The sequence below is a fragment of the Acomys russatus genome, chromosome 27 (assembly GCF_903995435.1).
Source record: "Acomys russatus chromosome 27, mAcoRus1.1, whole genome shotgun sequence".
Classification (NCBI taxonomy): Eukaryota; Metazoa; Chordata; class Mammalia; order Rodentia; family Muridae; genus Acomys; species Acomys russatus.
In genome coordinates, this window is record NC_067163.1 from 4,020,129 (window position 1) to 4,038,211 (window position 18,083).

The 18,083-nt window shown below is 45.6% G+C and overlaps 1 protein-coding gene across 2 annotated transcripts in view; it reads right to left on the minus strand.

Moving 5' to 3' along the window:
- The window catches only part of Nalf1 (NALCN channel auxiliary factor 1), a 499,942-nt gene extending 482,083 nt beyond the window's left edge, over positions 1 to 17,859 (minus strand). The window contains exon 1 of one of the 2 annotated variants that reach the window (XM_051169982.1): positions 16,278 to 17,854. In XM_051169982.1, coding sequence (XP_051025939.1) covers positions 16,278 to 17,252 — 975 coding nt within the window. In that variant the 5' untranslated portion in view covers positions 17,253 to 17,854. Of the gene's footprint in view, positions 1 to 16,277 lie in introns of both variants that reach the window. The other variant, XM_051169983.1, reaches the window with a different exon arrangement.
- Between the last annotated feature and the right edge of the window lie 224 nt (positions 17,860 to 18,083).

The window sequence follows — 18,083 nt, forward strand, 5'->3', positions numbered from 1 at the left end:
TACTATTGCCATATAATAATAACAGGGCTCAAAGTACCCAGGAACTGCTTCCACTAGAGATCTGTTTTTTTTTTTTTAAAGCAATATTCATTTGTCCCTCTGCTTTGTGTCTTTTCTCCTGTAGGGTACAAAAGCTAGATGATGAAATGCGTCCTATGAGGAAAGGTTTGCACACCTGTAGTGTGTCTGGCCAGCAGTGAGCAAAGCTGTTAGAAGCAGCCTGGGTCACAGTTTTTGGAAGACGTGTGTGTTCTTTGGAGCACCTACGGATCTTGGTGCACCAGCTTCGTGTGCTATGTCCGTGCATGTCCAGTCAGTGGAGGGCAAGGTGCATCACTGTTAATGTGAGAGACTGGAGGGGACGCAGTAGACAGCTGCTTGGGAAATTCACTTTAATGATTGACTTCACTCAGTGGATCACTTAGAAACATATTTCTTAACTGGAGTAAAAATAGGCTCTATGGGCTGGAGAGATGGCTCAGTGGTTAAGAACAGTGGTGGCTGCTCTTTCAGAAGACCCAGGTTCAATCCCCAGCACCAACATGGCAGCTCACAACTGTCTGTTAGCTCCAGCTCCAGGGGATCTGATACACTCACAACAATACACATAAAAATTAAATTTAAAAAATTTTTAAAATAGGCTCTAAGCATAGAAAATATCTCAGAGTGGAGAAGGCATGACACTGACCCCCCCCCCAAAAAAAAAACTGATCTAAACAGTCAAGGGAGGGACAGGAAAGCACTCACATATAATTTTGTAATTTCTCTGTTCTATTTGTGTGAATAACCAGGAGCTCACTATTGTCCTATAAAGGCCAACCCTCAGATCGTTTAAGTTATACATACATTTGGATAAAAAAATAGTATATTTCTCTGCAAACCATACCTTTAACAAATTGACTTTTCCACAGCTCTTCTAGCATGTGAGGCAGGATCACCAGGAACTCCCTTTGAGATGATGGTGACACCTTTACTCCCTGCCTCAGGGAGGCAGAGGCAGGCAGGTCTCCGTGAGTTGGAGGCTAGCCTGGTCTGCAGAGAGAGTTGCAACCCAGCCAAGGCCACACAGAGAAATACTATCTCAGAAAACCAACCAAACAAAAAAGGTTGCAGTGACCAACTTGTGAAAATTGCAATTTTTCATTGTTAGGCTTTTTCTATTATCCACTTAAACTGATTACTGTGAGGAGACTAAGCCCTCACCTGGCGAAGCCTTAGTTATCGATGTGTATGAATAAAGACTGCAAGTCATCTCCTGGGGTGGGTGATTCACATACTTCTAGCAGGTACCAGACCCAAAAGAAGTCTATGAATAGGGCCCTGGGGTCCCGCCCAAACTAAGGCACCAGCCAAGGACAATACAGGAGGTAAACTTTAAACCCCTACCCAGATCTAGCCAATGGTCAGAACATTCTCCACAGTTGAGTGGAGAGTGGGATATGACTTTCACACGTACTCTGGTGCCTCACATTTGACCATGTCCCCTGGAGGGGGAGACCTGGTGGCACTCAGAGGAAGGACAGCAGGTTGCCAAGAAGAGACTTGATACCCTATGAGCATATACAGGGGGAGGTAATCCCCCTCAGGAACAGTCATAGGGGAGGGGAATAATGGGAAAAGGGGAGGGAGGGAAGAATGGGAGGATACAAGGGATGGGATAACCATTGAGATGTAACAAGAATAAATTAAAAAAAAAATTAAAAATAAATAAATAAATAAATGAAGTCTATGAATAAAGCAATGCTTTCTCTCTGCGCATTTGCCGCGTCTCACCCGTAGTCACACACTTCTCTTTTCTTCTGCGCACACAGTAAAACTAAGAGTTAGGAAAAGCCCATAGCAGTAAACCTGTTTCTTCAATTGAAACCTGACTTTAAATTTCCACCTTTTAAAGTGGTTTAATATTCTAATTTCTCATTTTAAAAACAAGAATTGAGAAACAATCCCTGAACATTTAAGCTATAAAGCATGTTACGTTCTTATTGGTACAATCTTTTCTTATCATTACAAATAATTTTAAATCAACCAATATAATAAAGTAATTTTCATCAAGCTTGTTTTTTTTTCCAAATTTTGAAGTCATTTGGAAATGAGAAAATATTTATCAAGGAATAAATAAGACACAAAGAGTGATCCGGCACTTACTCACTCACCCAGAGTTTCTTGTCTTCAAAAAAGTAGAGCGGAGCCTATGAGTGCACATCTGTCATGAGTTCTCTGGAGGTGCAAGAAAGAGGAAGCTGAGTATGAATCCAGTCTGGGCTACATAATGAAGCCCTATCATAGAAATCCAAAGGCTAGAAGTATAGTTCAGAGGTGTGAAAACTTTCTAGGATGCACAAGGTCCAGGATTCAATCCCAAACACAAAATTAAAAAAGAAAGAAATGAAAATAGGAAAGACAGAAGGAAGGAAAGGAGGAAGATAGAGGGATAGTGGTGTGGAAGTCCAGTCCTGGTCATAAGGACAACAAAACACTTAAAGCCTAGTCAAATATCCTGATCATTTCAAGGATCCAGCTCCTGAGGTGGAGAAAATCACACCCTCAGCTGCATAACTGAAGAATTGGCAAGAAGGGGGAGGGGAGGGGGGAGGGAAGAGGGAGGGGGAGAGGAGGGGGGAGTGGGGAGGGGAGGGGGGAGTGGGGAACTGCCTCCAACAGGAACTCTCCTGCCTGAGATTTGATCACTGACCCTTGGTGGAGAGGTCCTGTGGGAACACAGAGGAAGAGGAGGCAGGCTATCCAGATGAGACCTGATAGGCTGTGGTCAGACAGTGGAGTCAGAGGTCAAGGGGAGGGAAATAGGGCAGGAGAGGGAGGGAGGGTGGGAAGAGGAAGATAAGAGTGAGGGGGTTTACAACCAAGATGTAATGTAAATATATTATAATAAAAAAATGTATTTAAAATGTTCTTACAATAAAAGGAAGAGATCCACAACTGATCACAATGATTGCAGGAGGGGAGCACCCCCCCCCCCACATGATACGTCTGTGATGCAGCCGCTACATCCAAGGCTCAGAGAAAATCAAAAAGGAAAAAGAAAGATTGCAAGAACCAGAGCACCCAGATGTCTGATGCAGGCCAGTGTCTATTAGACGTCACAGGGAAGTGGCACATATCAAGTCCTAACAATATGGTTGCCAAGCAAGACAGGCACAACACAACAGCAACAGCAGCTGACACGCCAGTGTGGACAGAAGAGACTTCACAAGGTTCACCCTCCTCCATAAGGAGCGGCAGCAACCAGTGGGCATGCTGGACAGTTTCGTGTCAACTTGTCTCAAACTAGAGTCATCAGAGAGGAGGGAACCTCCAGTAAGAAAATACCTCCATAAGATAGGGCTGTAGGCAAACCTGTGGGGCATCTTCTTAATTAGCGACTGATGGAGAAGGCCCGGCCCATTGTTGGTGCTGCCACACCTGGGCTGTTGGTCCTGGGTTCTATAAGAAAGCAGGCTGGGGAAGCCATGGGGAGCAAGCCAGTAAGCAGCGTCCATCCGTGGCCTCTGCATCAGCTCCTGCCTCCAGGATCCTGCCTTCTTTGAGTTCCTGTCCTGACTTCCTTCGGTGATGAGCAGTGCTATGAAAGTATAAGCCAAATAAACCCTTTCCTCCTCTGCTTTTGGTCATAGTGTTTTGCATCAGCAACAGGGACCCTAACCAAAATAGGAGGGATAAATGACTTTTCTGTAGAACCTGCCTCCTGATACATTATCCAATTCCAAATGGTCAATACTAAGCACATATACATAAGAGCAACACTCAGTGGATTATGTACATTCATATGCATGTATGTATATGCCCGAGCATTTACATATGTAACAGTATTAACTTAAGAAGAGTCTCCTATCCCCTTTGACACCAGGAGAGCACGGCCCATTAAATCAACTAAATAGGACTCATATGGGCTCACAGGGACTCACAGGCCTGCATGGGTCTGTACCAGGTCCTCTGCATATGTTATGGCCGTTAGCTTGGTGTTTCTGTGGACTCATAACAGTCAGCTCGGGTATGTCTCTGACTCTCATGCCTGTTCTTGAGGCTCTTTTCCTACAGCTGGATTCCACTGTCCAGCCTGGACATGAAGGCGTTTGCCTTGTCTTATTGTATCATGTTTTGTCCTGTTTGGCTGCTGTGTCATGGAGGCCTGCTCTTTTCTGAAGGGAAACAGAAGGGGAGGTGGATCTGGGGGATAGAAGAGGTGGGAAAAGCGGGGGAGTGGGAGGAGCTGGGAGGAGTGGGAGGAGCTGGGAGGAGTGGGAGGAGCTGGGAAGAGATGGGAGGAGCTGGGAGGAGCGGGAGGGGCTGGGAGGAGTGGGAGGAGCTGGGAGGAGTGGGAGGAGCTGGGAAGAGGCAGGAGGAGCTGGGAGGAGGTGGGAGGAGCTGGGAAGAGGTGGGAGGAGCTGGGAGGAGGTGGGAGGAGCTGGGAAGAGGCGGGAGGAGCTGGGAGGAGTGGGAGGAGTGGGAGGAGCTGGGAAGAGGCGGGAGGAGCTGGGAGGAGCTGGGAGGAGTGGGAGGAGGTGGGAGGAGGTGGGAGGAGCTGGGAGGAGTGGGAGGAAGTGGAGGGGGGGTCTGGATGTGTTATATGAAAAGAGAATCTAGTTTTCAGTAAGAAGAAGAGAAGGAAGAGTTGTGGGTTGGGGAGAGAACGACAGGAATATGTGAGGAGCCGGACTGGGGTGAAAGGTGAGCTGACATTACGTAAATATAGTACTCGTGTGTGAAATCCTCACAAACACGAGTGGCACACCAGGCACGAACACTCTCGTTTGTAGACAGCCCACGAGGTAGGTCAGATGAGGCACCCTCGGCTCCACTGGGTCCTCTTCTGTTCCCCACCACGTTCTTGAACCTCAGGTTTGCGTGTGGACCAGTTCTTGTTTCCTGCTCCAGACCAACCGGTGTTCATTCTAGGCAAGGGAACCCTGTGCGTCTGTGGCTTAACATTCAGACTGACCTTCTAAAGAGCACTCGTTTTCCCCCAGGTGACTCCCAGCAGCTTCTCTGATCCGAAAGGTTGAACTTATCCTCCGTGCCTTTGAAAACAAAACCGTCTCTTGAAAAGCCAAGTTCAAGATCTCTGCACTGCATGCCAAGTAGACCTGCAGAGTGACCTGGATGTGGAGGTAGTTGCTGAGGTGAGGACACAGTTTTCAGTGTCCACACCCTGCTCTGTGCTCAGGTGGCACTAAGGGTGCCAACAATGTGAAGCCAACGCCATTCTCAGCGTAGTCTGAGAGGAAGGTGGCTGTCTAGGAAGACTCGGGAGACACTCTTGGTTAAACACCTAATCTGCTCTTTTTCCCCAGAGACCCTCTCATTTAGAGCAGACTTTTCCAGCAAATGGCCCTGGCCCTTCTGATGTTCAGGGACACATTAATTTCTGACCTCAAGCTGACGCAGCAGCAATGTGAAAAAAAAAAAACCCACATTCGTTGCTTTTATGTGCACAATTATTTTAGGTTCGATTCATTCCTGATAAGATCTGCCCGTCCGTCTGCTTCATCTCTCCTCAGAAACACAAGACTCGTGCCAGAGTGGACATACATATGATTTACAACGGTTCCGTGTGCTTGCGAGCCAGATGTCAGTGGGTTGAAACCCTTGACCTGTCACGCTGAACTGTGAGGTCTTTGCACGTTCCTTAGCCCCTCTCGCTGCAAGGAACCCCACTTGCTGAAGATGGCTCACTCGACCCTTGATGTAGACTGTTGTGGGGACTACTCATGACAGAGCCATAATTTCAACCTACTACCATTCAGCTCTTTGTCATATCAGGGGGGCTGTTTTAAATTGCCTCGTGGGAGGTAGTATCTTCTGTATAGGACAAGGAAGCTATATGCATGAAATCTCAACAATATTGTCACCCAAACAAGACCTGCATAATACAACACCAATAGAGATGACAACGTGACTGGAGGAAATCTCAGAGGGACCTGCCGCTAGATGAAGAGTAAGTGGAGGAGGAATCTCCAGGAATGAGGTGCCCCATAGGCTGTCCAATCCCAAGGGGTCGCCCTAGGCACACACATGCATGTGAACAACACTAAATGGACTCAGGAGTGAATGTGTGAGTGTGTGTGTGTGTGTGTGTGAGTGTGTGTGTGTGAGTGTGTGTGTGTGAGTTTGTGTGTGTGTGTGAGTATGAGTGTGTGTGTGTGAGTGTGTGTGTGAGTTTGTGTGTGTGTGTGAGTGTGTGAGTGTGTGAGTGTGTGTGTGTGTGAGTTTGTGTGTGTGTGAGTGTGAGTGTGTGTGTGTGAGAGTGTGTGTTTATGTGTCTGTGTATGTGTGTGTGAGTGTGTGTATGTAAGTGTGTGTGTTTGTAAGTTTGAGTGTGTATTGTGTGAGTGTGTGAGTGTGTTTGTGTGTGAGTATGAGTATGCATGTGTATGAATGTGTGTAAGTGTGAGTGTGTGACTGTCAGTGTGTGTGTAAAACAGTAATAAATAAAGAAGTCAATAGTCTGAAAGAGTTGGGAGGCAACAGAAGAACTTGGAAGTGAGAGAAGGGAAGTATTGTAAACAAAATACTCCTGTATGAAATTCCCAAAATATAAAACAAAACAAATGTATTTTTGAGTTGCCCTTATGTGACTTGCTGATTGTAAGAAACAGGTAAAAGAGTGAAATTCCTTATAAAGTGACGTCAGTCTTGTTGACTTCACAAAGATATAGCTATAGGATTGAATCTGTGGGTCAAAATTAAATGAGAAAAATAAAACAGTAGGGAAAGATCCAACTTGTCTGTCCCTATGTCACCTGTGACACTGGATCCTACTTGCTCCAGGGGATTGTTGGAAAATGCAATAGTGATCGATACGAGCACAGGGAAGGAACCACTGTGTCAATCAGTGTTCACCCACCGCGCAACCTCAGCCATACCTCTGCCAGGACCGAATATATGCGTGGTCTGTAGTGTTTTCAATATTCAGATATGAACAGGAAACAGAGGCTGACGTTGCATCGACGTTGTCATGACTTCCCCTTTTCAGAGCTAAGTGCTATTGCTAGGAACGAGGCATCAGACCAAGAAAGATGGCCGCTTATCCCTGAGAAGAACTTTCATCTCTGCTGGGACGGTCTAAGGCATTCTCACTGCAGTTAGCACTGTAGGACTTTACCATGTACTTAAAGTGTCAGAAGGAATATTTGAGATTATCTAGCAACCGTACAGCCCAAGGCAAAGATGCCATCAAGGTTGTGGAGGACGGTACCCAGGTGCACGTCTTCACACTTGCACGCCTTCCGTAGCAGAGAACTCCTGATTTCTCCAAACACCCTCTGCACAGGATCCGTTCACAGATCTGTTCTTTTGTTGAGTGCAGACTGCACAGCAGAAACCCCCACAGAGGCTCTTTCATGTTCTTGGAGCCAGTAGAAGACCGTGGGATGACGGCACCAGGGGGAAGGGCCTAGCTGTGTCTTATATCTCTGTTTTCTCATGGAAAGCATCTCCCCATCTGTGGAACAAAGCATAGAGTTTTCCTTTGACCCCGCTTTGTCCTCTGTCTTCTGGCACACTCTATATCCTCCATGTCTAGTGAGCCTGGTCCAAAGCCAAGCCCATCTGCCGCTAGACTTCCCTTCCTATTCCCCAGTCAAAAGAATGCTAATTATTACAACTCAGTGAGTGTGTGGTACAGCAAAGAACACAGAACTTAACAAATACTGGGTGAGTGTAGGAGGTCAAAGTTCAGGACACCTTCTCCAAAAATGATTCTGGATGTACCTGACCTGTCAATTCCTAGCAAGAGACATCACCCAAGACTTTTCTCAAAACTATTCCCACCCAGAGCTGAGGGTGGAGGATGACACTGATCTTCTTCACCTGATCTCACGAGATGGCTGCCTACCTTGCTTAGATATATGGGATCCTTTCAGGCTGGAATACAGCTTGGATTAATTTGATTTCTTTTTTTCTTATTTCCTTCCTTCCTTTTCTTTTTTTCTTTTTCTTTTTTCTTTTTGGCTTTTGGCTTTTGAGACAAGGTTTACCTTTGTAGCCCTGGATCTCTTGGAACTCGATTTAATAAACCAGGCTGGCATCGAACTCAGAGATCCACCTCCCTCTGCCTCCCAAGTGCTGGGATTAAAGGTGTGTGCCACCACTGCCCACCAGCATTTGTGTTAGTTTCCAATCTGAAATAACAGGGGGAAAATATAGACTGCAACACTCTTATTCCAACCAATGTTTTGTTTTGGTTTGGTTTGGTTTTAAAGATTGTACTGAAGATTTACTTAATAATCCAGTTGCCTTTCTCAGAAAGCAAAACAGAGTCAGGTACAACAGATCAGGATGCCATTATGAGTGAGGAAATGTATACCTATGAAGCTTGCAAATGACTAACCGGAAAAGCCACAAGACTCAGGAGAAGATGACATCAGTTTTCCCGGTGTTGCCATGGGTTTTAATGAGCTGTTACCACTTTCTGGCCATCATTAAATCTGTTTATATAAACAAGAGATACATTCTATGAATGAGGTGAGATAGAGCCCTGTTGTCAGTGACACAGGCAGTGTCATATAACTAGAAAATACTGAACGTGGGTCACTAACGCTGGTCTGCGCTTAGCATATGCTACATCATGGTTGATTTCATACTTAAAATCATTCAATAGTTTGCATTACTTTGAAATGAGATTGTAGTATATTCTAAGATAAAGTTATGCTTATTTTCTGAAATATTACAATTAAATCACTTTTCCTTTAAAAAAAAAACATAAGTAGCAAGAAGGAGGAGTCTGGATGCTAAGGAGCACACTCATCATGTGGCCCCACCCCCAAGCAATGATGGACAGGCAGCTCCGCCCACTTTGATGAACTTATCAAGAGGTAAAGTATCACTTTCATTTCTCTGTGAGTTGTTTCTCTGAGGAAGCTGACCTCCATGCATTCTCTCTTTTCTCTGACAAACCTAATGAAAGTAGCGGACTTGTCTTCATTCACCAGTGACTTACAGCTTCCCCCACCTCCTCGCTTAGCCTCCTCTCACTCACTAAACCTACAGGTGTAAGGGCATCAAGACACAGCCGCGAAATTCATTGACTTATTTTAAAAATGTTTTTACATTTATGTGTCTATGTGTGACCTGTATGTGTGTGCGTGTGTGCATGTGTTGTGTGTATGTGTTTGTGTGTGTGTGTGTGTGTGTGTGTGTGTGTGTGTGTGTGTGTGCCTTTACCTGCATGTGTACTACCCATAGCACAGATCGGGAAGATCAGAGGACAGCTCATGCAGTTGTGCAGTTGCCTCTGTTCTTCCATGACACAGGACTGAGGTGGTCAGTCTTGGCAGCAAGCACCTATACCCACCTTCCCCTCCCTGACCTAATGTTCATTCTGCAGCGTGGGACACTTTTGACTAATTCCGTATCTTTCTCAAAACTAGTTTCCTTTTCCTCAAGTTTGAATTTGGAATGTTCTCCCAAGACACACATTATACAGGCATGGTTCCAAGCTTGGGAAATGGTGGAAACTTCAAGAGATGCGCTCTAGACAAAGTTTTCTGGGCCTTAGGAGTCTGCCCTTAAAGGAGGAAGGGGATCCCAGCTTTTCTCTTGTTTTCCTATCCCATTTTTAAATGTGCTATGCAGAAGGTAAGTTATTTTTGACAAATGCTATCCTGCCTCACCAGAGGCTCACCTCATGGGGCAGACATGAAGACTGAAGGAAGCAGTTTCTAATTCTAAACATCTGTAAGCCCCGTTGGCTGCTCCTAACCCTGGGGCGTCTACACCAACAGTGCGGTCAGTGAGAGTGTGTACCAAGCCACCAATACCACATCACCAGTACCACGCCGCCGCCACCACTTGCTGCCTGGTTCAATTTGTATTTGAAACGAACAAAGCAGGTGGCAGTTCAGTAAGAAAAAAGACCAATCTTGTTTAAGGGAGTTGCAGAGAAGAAAGAGTTCTAAACTTTGGATTGTCCATGAGACCATTTCTAGTGGGGCATGCAGCTGCGTTTCCAAGTGTCAGGCAAGGGTGTACCAGGTGACAGCAAGAAGACACAGCAACAAGGAAGATGTCACTAACTTCACCGTGTCGGTGGGAATCCCTTCTTCTCTGGAGCAGGACAAAGCAGCCAACAACAACAAAAACAAAAGACTTCTTGTAAATGCACAGACATGATGACCGCATTCACTCACCACACGCAAGGGTGAGCACACCATCAGTGAGATTGAAGCCATCCTTAAATATGAGAGGAGTATCGCTGTGTCATAAGACTTTTACCACAGGGACCACTACCATGGCATCTTGCTTACAAATAATTGAATGTAGAAGCAGACTGTGGAGAAGTCTAGTGATAGAGAATTATTACTTTAAAATTTGTATTTTCATGCATCCAGTATAATATAGCTTATATCATTAGAATAAACACGTGTTCATCTTATTTTGTTTTGAATATTAAATATCAGAGAAAATTCGAATATTTTATTAAGAAAATTATATTAAATATAATTTTAAATGGTTATTTATAATTACTTCCAGAGAGAAGAGTTTCTGCTAAAAAATGTTTCCTGAACTAAGCTTGCTATCAATCTGTGTTCATCAGCAGTGTGTGTCTTTAAAAAGACTATATACAAATGTCAAATCGTTCTTGTACTGCTATAGAAAACATGTTTTAAAAAGAAAAAGAAAAGAAACATGGCTTATTAACATTATTTTCCAGGTTTGATGGAGTAAATGAGGAAGGAATAGACGTGAGCTGGCTGCAGCACCACAGGAGGCCAACAGGTTGCCTTGAAACCCAGCCCTATACTTTCAGAAAATTCTGGGCTCCGCGCATTTGAATAGGACAGATTTAGAAGCAGAAATAATCAGGTGGGGAATCTCAAACACCATCACTGAGTTTCCACACCCCATTCCCAGCCCATCCTGTGAGCACGGATGTGGCGAATTAAACCAGCAGGAAGCTGGGCTGCAGGCCCATGTCTCCCCACCCAGGCATTTCCTTAGCCCTGAGGTGCCTTCTGCCTTAGGGCCTCCCCTGGGATCAGGTACCTCATTGCACATCTGCTCCCTCAACCTCCTCACTGGACTGTCACGCCTGAGCCTCTGTGTGTATGATGCATTTCCACAAAGCACCTGACTGGTTCAACTTCCACCGTAATTGTTCCGCACAGGGGAGACACAAAGACCAAAGGACCAAAAGAGCTTGGCTGGGTATCATACGCACTGGATCAACTTTGAACAAGCTCAGGCTCATGACACACACCAGATAAATGACATCTTTAGGCATCAGAGTTTCTAAGGATGCTAGGACCCTCCATGGCCCCACAGGCACTGCAGTAATATTAAAGAAATAACCTGATGACCTAAGCCAATATGAACATCAAAGTCCTCGAAGTTTAGTTACCATAAGAGTGGCATATCTTTTAAGAGAAATGAAACTAAAGCAACAACTCGGTAACCCACACATACGCAGTGTGTTCCTTGTAACACTTATTTAAACTTCGTTCTTGCACAGTATGTTTAGCAAGAAAACATTATCGAGTGGTTTGCAGTTTCCATGTGAGGGAGCGTGGGGTTGAGATCTCTGCTCGGTCCCCTAATCCTCTGTACTGCAGTTCACCTGCGTAAGCAGACTCTGGCCTCATCCAACAACAGTGATTAAAACCAACAGACATCAGCATCTAGGTTATGTCCCATATAGCTGCTAAGCTGACCCAGTTACAAGCCCAGGGTAAAAAAAAGCAAAAAACAAAACAAAACAAAACAAAACAAAAAAACACTTCTGGGCCTGGAAAGCTGCAACATTGCATATTAATGCGTATTGTTAAATGTTGTTGTTGTTGTTTTTTCTTTTCAGGGAAGAGGGAAATGCCAATGAGAAGTCAGCAACTGTATGTACTGCAAAGGAAAAATTCTAAAAACCACAAATCTGAGTCATAAAATGATTTCGATGGTATATTCAGCTCCAAAGTGGCCCTATTCCTCTGCATGACTGGACGATCTGACTCTGTAGGAAAGCCGCTCCATCACAAACAGGACTGAGAACCACACAGCAGCAGTAAGTAAACAGAGACCCGTTCTTACGTGTGTTCTCCGTCCTCTAGGCACGGACGCGTGTGCAGTCGCTACAGACAACAAAATACTGCTGAGCATCCAGACTTGGGATGGAAGCAGCTTTGAGAGGCTGGGTTTTCTTTCCGAAACCTGTTTACTGGTATGGGAAGAGATTGGTCTGTTGTGAGGAGCACTTCCTGCTCTCTCAGAGGACTGCGACCGGATTCTCAGCATCTGTATGGTGATCAGCGGCCTCTTTTGACTGTGTGCTGGATCTCGTGCGCACAGGGCACACATACATATACTCAGGCACAAACATATATACGTAAACTGAAATGAGTAAGCATTTCTAAAAACCTTCTCCATGGCCTTAAAGAACATAACTTCACAATAAGTAAGAATGAGAGCTATCCTCATTTGCATCTCTGCTGCCGTGATGAAACACGGACCGGATCCGACTTGCGGGAAGAAGGGGGTTATTTGGCTTGCATCACCACCGTGTCTAGGGCTGCCATCAAGGAAGTCAGAAAAGGACTGAGGGAAGTGGTGAGTACAGAGGACCACTGCTTGCTGCCTAGCATCCGGACTCACAGTCCGGCTCTTTCTTAAACACCCCAGGCCTTCCTCGGGAGGGCACCTTCAGCTGTGGACTGGGCCCTCCTAACATCAATTAGCAATCAAAAAGCTGCCCAGTGGATATGCCTAAGGGCCATCAGCTGAAGGCTCCCCTTCCCAGGTGTGCCGAGTGGAAGTTTAGTTAACAGGAACTGTTCTGTTGGCTCACAAACTCCATGACTTCAAAGTGGGAGATATTGTGAGCAATGTGAAATTGAAATAAAGAAAATCTAAAATATTAGAGAAACTCCAAGCCCTTGATATCCATGAGGGACTGTGTAGTCTGCGTCTTCCAGACCCAAGCAATTAACTTGTTTAAACATGAGATTATAAAAACTAACACACACCAAGAGTCCATACATTCTATAGGCTGTGAAGACTAAAGTTTACACAGACGAAACTGATCTTTATGCTTTGCCATGATCTATGTTAGAATCCAGTCTCAAAACTGTATTCTGAAAGCATGTTAAGTAAATAATGCTGTCAGTGACAACAACAGCTAACGCGTAACACAAAATATATGTGTAGCCCCAGACATCACTTTCCTAATATAATACAGGACCTCAAACGGCGAAGTGTAAGTTACATATTTATATGTTTGTACATTTCCACACAAATGGAAATATTTGCTTTGTTTAAAAAAAAAGTTAAACCATCTAGTTATCACAGTGTTTTAAAAAGTTCATTTTTTCTAATTTGTTACAAAACAGGGGCTTTCTAAAGTAAATTGGCTGTATTTGATCTCTACTTACTATGAACTCAAGACAATTAAGTAAATAAAAACAAACAAAATAAAAGAAACCGTGAACTAACCCAGAGCCCCAGCTGGCTGGATCCTTCTGCCTCATCCTCCACAATGAAGCCATTACTAGTATAGATTGTAAGGTTTATTTTCAAGCCGTATTATATATAATTTGAAGGTGTTTTAAATTCACAACTGCTCCAAGCTGGTCCTCAAAAAAAAAAGCTCTTTAAGAAAAGCTACATGGAATTTTAATTCAATTCATCCTTATTCTGTAGAGTAGATTTCTTATGAAGAGAGAACATGGAACGAAGTTCAACAACATGTCTTGACTGTAAAAAGGTAGATGCCATTGCAGCAAATCAGTTAAAAAGCTAACATTTCTCCTAAAATATGAATACCACTAATGTATAATCCTAACAGGATGCTATATATCTTATCTATAATATCTATTATAAGCAGAAAAAATGTTTCCTGTGAGTATGTTAACAATTATGGAGACACACTGTGTTTACTTTTAGCCTACCTTTTTGGACAGCCAATCCTCTTAGCCTATCCCTGGCTTTGTAACTGTCAAAATGGGGCAGAGGGACTTTTGCATAAATTTGAAGAAAGCTCCTCACAGTACTCATTTGTAATTGTAATTACATTGACATCAGTAAATGTTTTCAGAAATTCAGTTATAATCTTCAAGATCAACAGTCACTTTAAACCACCTTTGTACTTTGCATGAAGGTATATGTATGGCTGTTCTCAGAATCAGACAAATTATTCATTAAGCAAAGGAAATACACACTTATCACTTTCTACGTATAACTAGGTACTTCATTTGCCTTAAGCCAAGAACACTAGCACTTTAAACTTAAATTCATATATATTTTTAAAACCATCTATTATGAAATTAAAATGGCCTAAGGGCAAAAGAAATTTGCCACCTCTCTGCCACTGAGAAATTAATGCAAGACATCAAGACATCTCCAGTAACAAATTGCATTGCACTTAGAAATACAAGAACTTTTGTTTACTTTTCAATGTGAATAGAAACTGTTTTTAAAAATTAAGGCTTTATAGTGTTAACAAATTCTACTTTATCCAAAAATATAAATGTCAGTATAAACTTAGAGTACCTCATAGCAACATAAAATATTTACATGAAACCTTTCCTTTACAATGATATAAACCTCACGTTGAGAATTAGTTAAGATGAAGAGAAAAAATAAACACTTGGTGTATTTGGGCATGTTCACTAAGGTCAGGAATGGCTGCAGTCCACTGACAGCACAGACCCTCTTTCAAATGCTGCGTTGAGCAAACTAACATTACAAAGCATGTGAGTGAGTGAGGGCGTAGTGTCGAGGGAGCGTGCAAATTCAAACCATCACCACGGCCCATAGCTGTAAACTGTTGGGATCTATGCAAGACTTCTAGTAATATAACCACCAGTCGTCTCCTCATCATGTTTCATGTGACAACCCTGTCAGGATAAAGAGCCGTGCGGTGTACGCATTAGTCATTCGCTGCTGGTTCCTGTCATGAAGGCTGAGTCTTCTTTATAAGAACGAGCGATAGGTATGTTTAAAGCATATGTAGAGAGTGTAAATGTTGGCCTAGCCACTGGAATGAAATTTTAGTTAACGTGAAAAACTGACTTTTTAATTTCAGTCCAAGTTTCTGATCTTAAAAAGACAAAAAAACAAAACAAAACAAAAACAAAAACAAAAAAACAAAACAAAACAAAAAAAACCCAGCCATAAGCAAGGTAAGCTGTAAGTAAAGTGTGGTTGTTGAGCTCCGACAACTTAAAATAAGATCCCTGAGTCAAAGCATCACAGGTGCTTTGAGCTCTATGGAGGAGCCCTCCTCCTTTGAAAGCAAGAAAAGAAGCCCATCTGAGTCCATGGGGTTGGGGAAGTAGGAACGGAAAAAGTTATGGTGCCATCTCTTTTGAAAAACAATACAACTTTCTTGTGGTTTCCCCCCACCCCTTTGGAAATCACTTTGAAAAACTAATATCCACACCCACAGAGATCCTGTCCTCAAGTCCTCCCTGATAAAGGTCACTGCAGAGCCTTCAGTCTTCAGGCCTCTCTTGGGCAAGCCCCGTTTCAGCACCACGGACAGCGTAGTGCCTCCAGAAGCCCAGGGTTGCAAACACCTATTTCTGAAAAACCCACCTAGACCTCCTCCCCTTTGCTAATTAGCAAGGTCAGAGTCCTTGTTGATTATGATACAAGTTACTAACTATTTTCCAGAATTTTAACTCACAGCATCAAAGATGTGTCATTTACTATTTCTTCAGAGTATGCAAAACAGAAGAAGCGATTACATAAGGTATATGATTACCAGCTTAACATTGAAAATCAATTGGTAGGTACCTAATTACAGCCTTCCACTCATAGGACACCCAGGTTAATACTACACAAATGTCCAAGAAACAGGAGGCTTAAAGTAGAACCGGCCTCTAGACTTTGTGAGGAACAAGAGCCACCTCTATAAAACCCATGAGATGTGTTGTGTTTCGCTGTTTTCTCCCCTACATCAACAGCTACACTTTGTCCTGTTCCTAGAGACAAGCAATTTCATTATGCTAGCAGTGGAGAGGTGGTGTAGGCAGATACACCAGAAGATCTTTTCTGACTACCTGTGTGTACCGGTCCCCTCTCTCACAGAGTTTGAACCAGCTGCATCACTCGAAGAAACAGCTAAAGCTTGATTCTGTTATCTTAGAAGATGGACTTCCCTGAAAGGGGGGGCGTCAGGCCACCAGCAGCCTACCAGGTGTTCCCAACTCCAGCAGAAAGCCAAGTTCTTACTGCCAGCTAGACAATGATTAAACTTACAAAACCAGAGCCAAATAAACAAATGGAACAGACGGGAAGCCGCAGAGAAGGGGGAAAGGAACCACTGCCCCTACCTTGCAGTCCTCTGGACACGACTTCACCGAGTACTCGTCCGACTGTAAGTACTTGTGCAGGACGCTTTCAAACTCTTCGTACTTCTCCTGAGCGTGGTGGTCATAGTCCTGGTAAGCCTCGACGCACTGTCTACACGTGGTCATCTCACCGCCCTCCGTGAGCACCACGTCCAGACTGCAGTTCAAAGTGCTGGGACTGGACAGCCCCGAAAACAACTCCCAAAGTGTGTAGGAATTACAAAACGAAAGGTAAAAATCCGACAAGTTCCACAACGGAGTTGTCCGAGAGCCCCTGGGCGACTGCTCCTCCCCCGCGGCCGCCCCCTGACTCCAGTTCCTGGCGCACACCGCTTCTGCGCTCTCCACCGTGAAGCACTGGCCGGAGGAGGCGCCCTGGGGGTAACAAGTCTCCAGGCGCCACACCGGCTTGGCAGAGTTTCCTAGAAAAAGAGCCCTGCTCCGGTTGTTCTTGCCTCGGTTGCCCTTGCTGCTGCTGCCGCTGCCGCCGCCACCGCCACCGCCGCCTCCCGGGGAGGGGGGCAGGGTGGGGGACGAGGAGGCGGAGAGGAGTCTCTGTGCCTGGGCGGCGGGCGAGGACTCCCCCATGCTGGCTAGGAGCGCGGGCCAGGAGGGCTCCTGCTGCCGCTGCCTCTGCTGCTGCTGCTGCCGCTGCCGCTGCTGCTGCCGCTGCTGCTGCTGTTGCTGCTGCTGCTGTTGCTGCTGCTGCTGCTGCTGCTGTTGGTGATGCTGCTGTTGGTGATGCTCTTTGTCCCGGGTCCGGGTCAGCTTGGCCTCGGCGCAGAACCACAAGTGATCAGAGAGCAGGACTGTGAAAAACAGGAGAGAAGCCAGAGACAGTCGCCATTTCTGAGCCCGCTCTGAATCGATGAACGGTTTCTCGTTCTCCCGGGGTGCTGCCAACCAGATTTTTAAGCCGTCGTCATACTGCCGACACATCCAAGCACCCCTGGTCATATTTTGGGAACGCACAGCCCTGGCCGACTCCACCGTGAGGGCTCCTGTGCCTGTGTCACCACAATATGCATTGACTTAAAGGGTTTAATTTCCGTATCCCCTCCTCCCGTTTCTTTCTCTCTCTCTCTCTCTCTCTCTCTCTCTCTCTCTCTCTCTCTCTCTCTCTCTCTCTCTCTCTCTCCCTACATAAATATTACCATACTTTGGAGGAAAATCTTGCTTCCGACCTAATCATCAGCCGACCCCATCCCCTGGAGAGTGGGAGACAATAAGAGAGAGAGAGAGAGAGAGAGAGAGAGAGAGAGAGAGAGAGAGAGAGAGAGAGAGAGACGCGGAGGCTGGTGCTGTGCTGGCCGGTGGGGAGGCTGAGTGCGGGAGGTGATGGTGGTGGAGGTGGCGGGGTGGCTGGCGCTGCTCCTGTCACCCCGGCATTGTCAGTGCTTGGGTCCCCATGGCCCAGCTGAGGACAGCCCGCTCTCCCCTGCCAGGGGCATGCCGTGTCTCCGCTGCCCACTGACGGCGACCGGAGCGCCTCCCCTCCTCCTCCTCCTCTCCTCCTCCTCTTCTCCTCCTCTTCCTCCTCCTTCCTCTCCGTCGCTGATTTCTCCTCCGCCTCCCGCGCCTACTTCGCGCTGGCTCTCCCCGCGCCCCGAGCTTGGGCGGCCGCCGGCGGGGCTGTCCCTCCCCCCCACCCCCCACCCCGCGCTCCGACTGTCGCCGCGGCCGCTGCAGGTCTGCCCGCGGGCGCCGCCGGGGGCCGAGTCGCCTGCTCTGGGCCTCCGGAGGCCACAGTCATCTTCAGTCCCCGGGCTAAGTTGCCGCCATCTTCGT